The 12,954-nt window shown below is 30.9% G+C and overlaps 1 protein-coding gene across 2 annotated transcripts in view; it reads left to right on the top strand.

The window, feature by feature from the left end:
* Nucleotides 1–570: 570 nt before the first annotated feature.
* LOC143074535 (inter-alpha-trypsin inhibitor heavy chain H3-like) overlaps nucleotides 571–12,954 on the top strand; it is a 39,295-nt gene continuing 26,911 nt past the window's right edge. Inside the window, exon 1 of one of the 2 annotated variants that reach the window (XM_076249948.1) lies at nucleotides 571–1,170. In XM_076249948.1, the coding sequence (XP_076106063.1) occupies nucleotides 1,072–1,170 (99 nt within the window). In that variant the 5' untranslated portion in view covers nucleotides 571–1,071. The remainder of the gene's footprint in view (nucleotides 1,171–12,954) is intronic. The other variant, XM_076249944.1, reaches the window with a different exon arrangement.

The following is a 12,954-nucleotide window of genomic DNA, read 5'->3' as shown; positions in this document are numbered from 1 at the left end:
TTGTTGTTGTTGTTGTTGTTGTTGGTTGTTGTTGGTTGTTGTTGTTTTTTTTTTTTTTTTTTTTTATCTTTTTCATTTTTGCCATGACATTGTTAGTTCATTTTCGACTTATGAGTTTGGATATCCATTTGTGATCTTTTGCTTCTCTTTTATAAGTACTCCAAACGTTTGAGTCGATCAATCGATCCATCGATCGAGAGTTCGAATACTAGTATATCGTACATACAAACCAAGAAGGTTAACCATTTCAAAAATTATAGCTTCAGTAACGAACAAATTGTTGCTGAAAGTTTTAGGGGGAAAAAAAACAACGTTTTCTCATGAGAAAGAATGATAAAATCTAGCAAACGAAATTTTGTCAAGATGTAAAAATTCTCAGTCCGTAAAATTACATAATTTAAACTTGAGAAGATGTTGTTTCCTCTTATTAACATCTACACACAATAAATATATCAAAACTTTCTTTTCGTTTTCTCATCAAGCATTTCCTGTAATTGTGAAGTACTGTGAGTAACTAAATACGTTACAAGTATGCTTCATGACTTCCTCTGCGATAGTATAGTCGGAACTACTGATTGTAATCAGTGGTTAAGTTTATGCATTTGTATTTAGTTATCGACACGTGTGTTGACAGAGGTTCATTTGAAGTATATCGTGATGATTGTACAAAGACAGCTTCAATGGAACCGTAAAATCTTGATAATGATGGATTTTAAAGCATGTGTTTGATTGGTTGATTTAAATACTAAATGTTTTATACATATGGACCTGACAGAAAAGTCTTGATTTTTTTAACTTGACGCCTAGTAATATATAATGTGATTTGCAGCTTTCTAGAATATAATTACAAAGGAATTGTTAAAAAAAATTCTAAATTTATAGTAATGGGATTAAGTAAGCAAAACTTGTGACTGTGCAAAAATAAAGAATTATTTAAAACATGTGTTGTAAAACGCGCAATCACACAAAGGGATTGGATTATACGTGATCGCTGCAAAATACAAAAATCACAAAAAGTTTAAAACATTATGTAACTTTCTGGAATTATTAACTATCCAAGGGAATGAACTTATGATGGCATGGATATTTATATTTATTTTATCCGTGTTCTGTTGTGTCAACTCTTCCTACAGCTATCAATTTGCCAATTCCCTTGATCAACAACGTAACGTAAGTACTTTTTATTACTTTAAATTTAGTATTAATGTACATGTACACAACTTTATATTTCATCTTATATTAATATAATTTAATCACACGTCAAATGTCTAAGGTATGAGTGTTCAGTATACATGTCATACATGTATAAAAATGTTTAATTATAAAATGTATAAAAAATATCATAAAAAAGTTAATTATCAGAAAGATGTTTTTGTAGTTTTAGTACTCAAAATTGGTAATGATAATAATAATAATAAACATGACTTTTTGCTATTCATTGTAATAAGGGTTACCAGCTTGTAATAAACTTTTAGAAATAAAAATTTAATAAAATAAAATCACATCATGCACATGGAAGGTTTTCATTGGAATATTTTATATTGATCTTTTCCATCATGTTCCAAATGCTATTGTGAAAAATTTCTCTTTTCAGAGGAATATCTTACATTTAATTTGAATAATGATTAAATAGATATCAATCTTATTGTCTGCAACTTTATAGCGACAGTGTAGCAGAAAATCTATTTATTTGCTACCTGTGAAATTATCTTCTTTATTGCAAACGCCCTGAATTTCGCAGCAAGATGCTATCAAAACCTGATCACCACGATCAAAATAATTAATTTCTGCAAGGTGATTTACGTAAATGTCAATACATCAAACGATTTGAAAACTGATTGCTTATGTATAATCGATATCTAATTGTTTTCTCTACGGTATACCTGGAGAGATGACAATAATATTATTTTACGGTTGTATTATTAACATATGATTAGTGTCTTGTAGTTCTTTGTTAGACTATGTATCATTTCTGTATCTACAAATAATGTAACTTGCACTGTCAGTAATTAGACATATCGTCTTTTTGTGGACCAAATTGTTAGTTATATATAATTATGATGTATAGACAAAAGTCTAATTGTGCTGCAGCACGACTTTTATACCAGCTCATCATATTATGCCATATGTTTTAAAGTTGTACAGAAAATTAATGTAATGAGTGTTAGTTGATATAAAAATTCATAATGACTTTCCCCGTTCTTTAAATACGAATGTGTTGCTTTTAATGAGGAATCGTCATGAACATTCATGAAATATTTTCCACTGGACGTTAAAGCAACCGATAATGAATGATTGAATGAATGAATGAATCAATCAATCAATCAATCAATCAATCAATCAATCAATCGTTTAATATCTTTTAACAGTCCAATTGGTACAATTACTTTTTAAGACGAGAGAAGCTGGTGTGGCAATAGATCAAACACAGTGTATACATCAGGACTTTGAGTTTATATGAATAACACACTAAACAAACCCCAACAATTTCCATTTCGCTGAACTAGTATACATTATTGCGTTGAAGACCTATAGGTGGCCTTGGACTTTTTTTCTGCTCTTTGGTCGTGTTGTTGTCTCTTTGACACATTAATTTCCCATTTTCCATTCTCAAATCTAACATTTGGAACTTATACGGTAAACTGTTTTTTGCTAGTCAACGAATCGCTTGAACAAAGCAATACTATAAGGACATATTGTATAATTGTCTATGAGACAACGATCCCTCAGAGTCCAAATGATGTGCATGTAAATAACTGCAGGTCACAATGCATACTTCAGCAATAATCGAAACCCTTGCCATACTGTACTGTATTGTTTGATAGTTGTATAACAGCAAAGCATAAGAACAAAGTGAAAAAAAAACAGTTAAAATGAATATATAGAGTTGACCTTTATTGCACAATATAGTACGTCCTCCTTTCCTGTTTTAAAACATTTGCGACTTGTCACCGACATTTTATTCGTCATGCGCAACAGGACGGGTGCCAGTAGTGAATCAAGAACTGTTTACCATTCCTTAGCACATGATTCCCTCTTATTTTTTTGTTTTGGATTGTGTTGTTCGGTAAGGGACGACATCAAAAGTTCAATGTAGGATAAAAAAAAAAACTTAATTCACATAGTTTTTCACTGACCCCCACACCCCCTCTTAACTTAATTTGGGAAAAATTGATTGACCAATAGGGATATATGTAAAATCGATTTCGGATTAACAAAACTTGCAGCAATGTTGACCCCCACCCCCAAACTATTTGAATTAAGTTTTTTTTTTTATCCTACATCGATCTTTTGATGTCGTCCCTAATTCCTAACTTGTCTTTAATCATTTAGTCTGTATTTCTGTTTTGCCATGGTTTTACGGCCTCTTGGTATCTTCGAGAGATTTCCAAGGAAAAAAAAAGATTGACATGATACAAGTACATGTATTATACCTCTCATTACAATCTCATTATACTCTCCTGTCGACAGTATTTCTGCTCCGTCATCTTCAATTCTAAGTATAGAATAAATGTCTCAGATTGATTACAAACGGTGAATATGATTGAGCAGATGCAGAATTGTTTCTGAGAGTATAAAACTACCTAATGTCATATAGATTTAACGATAAAGAATAACTAAAAGAGATTTGCAATAACGATATTATATATAATTGTGTGAACAAAGTTCCTTGTCCAAAAATAATGTTGTATTAATAGAATAAAGCGTGGAAAATTATTATTTCTACAAAAATAATTATGGAATTTAAAATAAAGGCAACAATTGTATGCCGTTGTTCAAAAGTCATAAATCGATTGAGAGAAAACAGATCCGGGTTACAATCTAAAACTGAGGGGAACACATCAACTGCAAGAGTATAACAATGGAACAACAGAAACACTGAAGTGCAACAAAAGTAAACGCCAACAAACATAGAAACGAACAACTTGAAAACAACTGCCATATTCGTGACTTGAAACATGACATTTCAAGAAAAAAATGGTTGGTTGAACCAGGTTTATAAAATATCCTAGGTGATATCGATATCATGTTTCACAATAAAGCAGATCCATTTTTCTCCTCTCACAAAGTGACAAATTTACTTATGGTAAGAATGGTCAATTCCATATACATATAGAAAACATAATTCATTGTGCACATTTACAATATTAAATGTCCTTAAAATAAAAAAAAAATGTTTTTGTTTGTTATAGAAATTATTTTTCTCTAATATACCAATCTTATAATATACATGCGAGTATTGGGATGGAATTACTCAATATGGTTCAAATTTAAGTTTTATGCTTTAAAATTGTATTGGGAGAGGACGTCCCTTCTGTTGTTTCAATTTGTATACCATCTCTTTCGCTATTCTTCTAAATAGAACACGTTTAAACTAAACTTTTTATTATAGGGGAAAAGGGGGGGGGGGGTCAACTGAAAGATCAAACTTAAAAATCAATCTTACACTTGGACAATGAAAAGACCACGCTTTCGCACACTATATATTTGAAAACCTAAAATTTTCTGTAGATTCTTCGATTTAACCAGACTGCGTCATGATAACATTGTAAAAATTGTTTCACTTTTGAACACAGTAAAAGCTAGTTAATTTTCCAAAAATAAAACTTTCAATCTTTTGATTAAATGATAAGGTTTTTTCTTTTCTGAATTCCGTTTCTTAGTACATTGCATTTAGTTTGTAAAACAATATTCCTGAACATGCAAAACATAATAAAGCAATTAAATGATAATAAGTTCCAATTATAGCTCAGATCTAAATAAAGATTTGAGAAAAAGCTGTTTCAACCTGTCAAAGTCGACTGCTACTTGACTTTCCCATAGAAATATATTTAGTAAACCGTTCTTTGGCGGAAATTTACTACCTACCACCTGCTTCTAAAAGAACCGATAAATGGACTTTTATCTTTAGACTATAACAATACAGATTCAGTAAACATTTTTTATTTTTTTCTAAATAATTTTCTAATTAGCATGATTAGTTGTGTACTGTATAATGTTATTTGAGCGATTAGTTAAATGCGTGGTGTATTCTTTTATTTGAGCGACGATTTGTGTGCTGTATTATGTCATTTGAGCGATTAGTTGAATGCGTGCTGTATTATGTTATTTGGGCGATGAGTTTTGTTCTGTATTCTGTTATTTGAGCGATGAGTTGTGTTCTGTATTCTGTTTTTTGGGCGATGAGTTGTGTTCTGTATTCTGTCATTTGAGTATGGGCGAGTGTACACTGTGCTATAATCATTTTAATTCCATTTGTAATAGTCGTTGTCTTTAATTTCAACAAATGAAATCATGTTGACCCGAAAAAATCAGTTCCTGCCTGTAACCGTTTTCTCCTACTTTATAGCCATTGTTGAGCAGCAGCGAAATATAACGACGGAATTATTCCGTTGCAATCGCCACACTGAATACTATATTCACTAAGTATATAAGGTATATTTCAGAAAAATTTTCAGTTTATAAAGTGCACCATATATAGCCGAGTAATCTATCAAAATAAAAATAAAAAATCTATCTACCATGCATGTCTATCAAATGACCGATGCCGTCAAATTATAACTTTTTCTACGAATATTTTTGAATGGTTGTTAACGTACGCGTCCATTTTTGTCACTGTTTTTCTATAATCAATATATCAAGAATCCCTGAATGATGCCTCACATTTCTGACATTTGGTGACTTGCACATAAAAAAGCATGTGAAATATTAGTGAACGACTGTGTCGCAAATGGTTTAAGTTTTATTTTTTCTAAAATTGTAAGCTACGTCGATCCGTTTTATTCATTTGTTTCATCCCTGATATATATAATACTTCACTTCTATTGTTAATACATGCAAATGAAAAAAATGGACGGAAAATACAAACAGAGGTCGGAGAAAGACTGACAAAATCATAACAGAAACAGATATACAAATCTACAAAACATTTAAAAAAAAATAACAAAGAAGGACCAACACGCACCCAACCAAAATCGGGGTCGATATTATGGCGCACTGGAAGGGTCATTACACAGATTATGCTTATCTAAAATTTCATTCATTATTCAGGTTTTCGAAGTGTGAAGTTTTCATCTGTTTTCTGATTGCGTAAAAATGAAACGTGAAGTCAATTTAAATGTAAAATATCAGAGAACAAGATTGTTTTTTTGCATGGGTTGAATCCCCAGATATGCCAGACGTTAGCAATAATCACAAATAAACTAAACACTTTCGTGTCAGAAAAATCGAAGGTTAAATTAAAGAACTGTTAACAGAACTATTTTCTTACAGTCTTGAATCACCATTTTAATGGCAATTTTTTTCCCTCAATATGCTACCCTTTTCAAGATCAAATATTTCGGAGTTTCTGTGACAGAAAAATGTCGCGGAAACTGTAAAATACCATAAAAAATAAGCAAAAGGCATCTTTTGAATGTATATATATATATATATATATATATATATATATATATATATATATATATATATATATATATATATATATATATGTTTTTTTTTGAAATGCGTAGTCTAAATGCTGATAAGTTTAGATCTAAAGCTTCTCCCCCGTAACAATGACAGTAAACACCTTTATTCAACCAGTAAAACATATAATTTAGCAGTTCTTAAATTAATTTTTAAAGCACACCGTCCGTGAATTCGTTTCAATTTAACATATGTTTGTTCCGAATTTATTTCAATTTAACATACTAGTACAACGTAGGCTTGTTTCTGAATTTATTTCTATGGAAAATAAACTTAACCCATTCACATAATAACTTATTCAGTTATATTAGATCCAGGCCCGTAGCCAGGAATTTTCAAGGGGGGTTATTTGGACTCACGAACTCGACTTTAACAGTCACAATTTGAAAAGAACGTTGACTTTAACAGTCACAATTTGTTTTCAAAGGGGGGGGGGGGGGTCGTCCTTCGTCCGAATCCCTGGCTACGGGTATGTTAGATTGCTAGATCTCTGTCTGAATTGTATTGCACCCACACCTATGTTAGTCGTGTTAAACTCTTTTCCGTCTTTATTATTAAGTTGATGTTCAAGGTGAAATTTGATGGTGTTAAGCTAGTACAAAGTTGATATGATGACACGATTTAGTGCTATAATATACTGAGTATTTCCTGAAGTTTTGTATTATTTCTTTAGGACACAGATAGTGCAATATTGGTTCAGAATATGGAAACTGTTAATGCTGCGAATTGATTGTGTTTTGTTTCTTTAAGGATATACAACATAATGGATTGATTCATGCTTGCCTAACTTATAGTGCATGGCAAATATTTCATGCATAATTGAAACGAAAACTTTGCTGCAAAATCCAACCATTGACCCCGAAAGAGTTTGGAAATGAGTCTTAATTACGCAGTGATCGTGATACTCTCTAAGCACGATACACAAGAGTTAACAACTGGCCTATAATCCTTAACTGTATAATAATAATGTTCGATGTGTGGTCGTCCTGAATATTAACCACAAATATATACAAAGCAACATGTCTTCTTCGATACTGGTATTGTGGGTTACAAGAGCGCCATTATTTGTTTACATTTTAACTTTACCCCTTAAGATGGTAATAAGAATAGAATCCTATACGGCTTCTGATTGGATGCTACAGGATAGGAATTACATTTAACCGAAAGCTTATATATCCAATTAGGTTTAAAAAATGCAGAAAATCATATTTACATTTTACAAAGTTTAGAAAATATCTTCCATTTCTGCACGTCGTAGCCATTAAAATATGCCTTTTTCATTCAGCGACCATATATATTTTTTTGGTTGTAATGCAACACTGACATTTCTAGTAACAGGAACTGCTAACCGTTTTCCCTAGTTTGTGTAATCTTCGAGGAAAAAAATACGGAACACCAGTGGTACCCTATGGAAAATGCATTACGAATAAATGCGCTCTTGTAACCTGTAACTGCTCACCTTGCACTGTACGTTTTACAAACATATATTTTGACTGCACGATATATCAAAACCAGCCTGACAATCTATCAAGAAATGAGTTTAAACCCGTTTATTCATAATCTTTTTACGGTCTGTTTCGTCCCAGTTTGACAGATGTTGTTACATTTTGCGGCAGCTACACTTGTGTTTTTAGATGTTATCGAATTTTAAATAAAAGAGTTTTCACGCCATTCTCTATTTTTTTATAATACAATTATTTTCATATACTTATCTAGCAACTTTACGACTTGCTTGACTTAATTTATATGTAATCTTTAATATATACTTTGATATATCATGTAATTACATCTGAGTAATGAAGCTTTATCGTGTATATAACAATTTTAAATCGTATCTGTCAGTCATTTCATTTCAAACCTGCCATTTTTATCAGTAATAATGTTATACTTAATCAAACAATCTGGCACAATCTAGAAGCACCTTTGGGGCGGTATCTTTTTTACCAAGCGAACAAAGAAATGCTAAGTTACATATTTGCTTTCGTTCATTTTCTTGTACATAAAATTGGACGTTAATTTTCTCGTTTGAATTGTTTTACATTTGTCATTTCGGTGCCCTTTATACAAATGTAGCTATAGCTGACTATGCGGTATGGGCTGTTTGATATGAGCCAAGGCGTCCTATAATGGTTAACTAAATAAATGTGACTTGGATGGAGAGTTGTCTCATTGGCACTCATATCACATCTACTTATATCTATTTGATCATTGTTGAAGGCCGTACGGTGACCTGTTGATTTCTATGTCATCTGATCTCTTGTGAAGAGTCTCATTGGCAATCATACCACACTTCTGTTTTTATACAAAACGGGGATAAATTCTGTTAACAAATTGAAGTGTAAATAACTGAGATAGAATGAATTAAAGTTGTCAGAAATCATCAAATTATTTTATAATTGAGAACTTATGATATAAATTGAACCGAATCATATAGATGTTTTTTTTTAATGGAATTTGGATAAGTTTTCAATATACATGTATATCATCAAGAGTGTTGTGTTATGTGGTATACTCTTGTTTTGATGTACATGTATATTCATGAAATATTTTCCGTGCACCAAAACTCTCTAAAACGAAATTGATTACTTGCATGAAAAGCATTCAAATGGAAAAACTGGAATTAAGGAATGTTATTCTGAATAACAAATCTTTCCATGTTCTAAATATTAATAATTTTTGTCTTTTATTCCTTAATGTTCCATCAAATTACAACACTAGTATTGAATTTGACTACACTATTATTGAATTTGACTACACTGGTATTGATTTGACTATGTATACTGTTACAACACTAGTATTGAATTTGACTATGTATACTATTACAACACTAGTATTGAATTTGACTATGTATACTATTACAACACTAGTGTTGGATTTTACTATGTATACTGTTACAACACTAGTATTGAATTTGACTATGTATACTATTACAACACTAGTATTGAATTTGACTATGTATACTATTACAACACTAGTATTGAATTTGACTATGTATACTATTACAACACTAGTATTGAATTTGACTACGTATACTATTACAACATTAGTATTGAATTTGACTATATATACTATTACAACACACAACACCAGTATTTAATTTGACTATGTATACTATTACAACACCAGTATTGAATTTGACTATGTATACTATTACAACACTAGTATTGAATTTGACTATGTATACTATTACAACACTAGTATTGAATTTGACTATGTATACTGTTACAACACTAGTATTGAATTTGACTTTGTATACTGTTACAACACTAGTATTGAATTTGACTATGTATACTATTACAACACTAGTATTGAATTTGACTATGTATACTATTACAACACTAGTATTGAATTTGACTATGTATACTATTACAACACTAGTATTGAATTTGACTATGTATACTATTACAACACTAGTATTGAATTTGACTATGTATACTATTACAACACTAGTATTGAATTTGACTACGTATACTATTACAACATTAGTATTGAATTTGACTATATATACTATTACAACACACAACACCAGTATTTAATTTGACTATGTATACTATTACAACACTAGTATTGAATTTGACTATGTATACTATTACAACACTAGTGTTGGATTTGACTATGTATACTATTACAACACTAGTATTGAATTTGACTATGTATACTATTACAACACTAGTATTGAATTTGACTATGTATACTATTACAACACTAGTGTTGGATTTTACTATGTATACTATTACAACACTAGTATTGAATTTTACTATGTATACTATTACAACACTAGTATTGAATTTGACTATGCATACTATTACAACACAAGAATTGAATTTGACTATGTATACTATTACAACACTAGTATTGAATTTGACTATGACTATGTATACTATTACAACACTAGTATTGAATTTGACTATGTATACTATTACAACACTAGTATTGGATTTGACTATGTATACTGTTACAACACTAGTGTTGAATTTTACAATGTATACTATTACAACACTAGTATTGAATTTGACAATGTATACTATTACAACACTAGTATTGAATTTGACTATGTATACTATTACAACACTAGTATTGGATTTGACTATGTATACTATTACAACACTAGTGTTGAATTTTACTATGTATACTATTACAACACTAGTATTGGATTTGACTATGTATACTATTACAACACTAGTATTGAATTTGACTATGTATACTATTACAACACTAGTATTGCATTTGACTATGTATACTATTACAACACTAGTATTGGATTTGACTATGTATACTATTACAACACTTAGTATTGAATTTGACTATGCATACTATTACAACACTAGTATTGCATTTGACTATGTATACTATTACAACACTAGTATTGAATTTGACTATGTATACTGTTTTGTTGTCTGCTGTTTGTCTTTTTTTCGTTTTTCTTTAACCTTTAGTATTCCGTTTTCTTCGATTTAGAAGAATATGATAATTTGACAGTTCAGAAAACCATCACATATATACATATAAGAAGATGTGGTAACGAGTGCCAATGAGACAACTCTCCATTCAAGTAACAATGGTTACATGCTTACTTATTAGAAGATTTAATAACTAGGACTATGTATAAACTTGAGATCGTACCGGTTAACACCCAACACTTTAATAAGTTGATAGTTGGAGGAGACAACAAGAGGTCATAAAATATATCTTTTAAATGTGCTAAAATTTAAACTGACACGTTGAAAAGCTGGTGTTTTGAAAGGGGCAGAACAATACATGGCAACATCTAACTTTCGGAATCTTCGAAGATTTGTAACAAGGGTTCTTTAACGAGCAGAGATTGTCTTATTATTTGACCTTTTTTTTTTTTAATTTGAGCGGTACTGATGAGTCTAATGTACACGAAAAGCGCGTCTAGCGTACACAAAATAAAAAGCCTGGTATCTTTGGTGGTTTTTATTCACCCTATAACAAACTAGAAGCATTAGATTTTACCACGCACTACTCACGGCTGTGTAAATGTTGAACCCAAACAATTCCACGGACAACTTTTTTGCACTATTCAGGTCCTATTCAAATTACATTCGAATCTCTCTAAAAACTATTATTCCCATGTGAAGTTTGCTTTCATACTGAGCAGTGCTTTCGGAGCAACTTCACGTTTTAATGCAGTTTCATTATATATGTATGTTGTATAGGACGACAATTTAATGCTAAAGGATTAACATTTTAGATAAATATTTTTTGGGGAAAATGAAGAAATTTAGTTCCATCAATTAACATAATGAACAAATGTCAATTAAAGTTACTATGAGGGAATATGTGCATATCACATTTTAATATAAAGAGAAGATGTAATATGATTGCCATTGAGGCAATTCCCCACAAGAGACCAAAATGACACAGAAATTACCAACTATAGGTTACCGTACTGCTTTCAACAATGAGAAAACCCCATACCGAGAATTAGCTATAAAAGACCCCGAAGTAACAAATGTAAAACAAATACGTAACATACAACAAACGACAACCACTTAATAACAAGCTCCTGATTTTGGGAAAGGCAATAACTATTTACTTTGTAAAGTAAAGTATTAATGCGTACATTTTGTTTGAGTCCTGTATATAACAAAGAAATTACACACATCGCATAAGAACCTTGCATTCTCACTTGCATGCACTGTTCACAGTGTTATAAGCATTTTCATGGTCAATGGTAAATATAAACAATGATTGGCAATCCTATATACAAGGTGTAGGTGTGTCTGCAACTCGTAAAGAAGATTATTATTTTAACCCATTCCTAAGAGGCGTGTAATTAACTTCATTCAACAGCTAATTAACTATCTTTCCCAACGTTTAACTTATTTGTTGCAAATTATTCCCAAGTATCCATTCATAAATTTACATCTTTTAAACTGATTTGCTAAAAAATACAATTTCTATTTTTTTAAACTTTGTGCCAACTTATGTATAACATTACAATCATCAGTAAGCATTCTCGAGCAGTTTTCTTATTACACCTTATTTTGAAAACGTTATAGAATAAACAATACGATATTGTACAATAGGTACATGCATCGTTTTTATGAACCATGATATCACTTTATTTGTGTACTGCATATTGTTTCGTATTCATCGTTTACATTCGAAATACTTAGGTATGTCTGAATCATTCTATAACCAATAGTTTTTCAGCTTTTTAGTCAGTTTTATAACTTTTTTGGCACTTTCAATTCTCTACAGTTTCTTCATTTATTCGGCTTTTAATTGGTTTTCTTTCGAGTGCCAACCGAGTCTTATGTAGACGAAGCACATTTTTAGAGTCATTATAACCATAAGATCTTTTGACGAGTGTGACACTTCTTGGCCACGATTCGTTCACATGGATATCGCCAACACAGTAGTAAGTGCTACGTGATGACATGAAAAATCATGGATGCAATTATTTTCTGTAAATTGACGTCTTATAACCCTTTTCAATCATGTAGTTTGTAAACCCAA

The sequence above is a fragment of the Mytilus galloprovincialis genome, chromosome 1, assembly GCF_965363235.1.
Source record: "Mytilus galloprovincialis chromosome 1, xbMytGall1.hap1.1, whole genome shotgun sequence".
NCBI lineage: Eukaryota > Metazoa > Mollusca > Bivalvia > Mytilida > Mytilidae > Mytilus > Mytilus galloprovincialis.
Note: the sequence above shows the minus strand (reverse complement) of the source record. Positions and strands in the feature narration are given on the sequence as shown.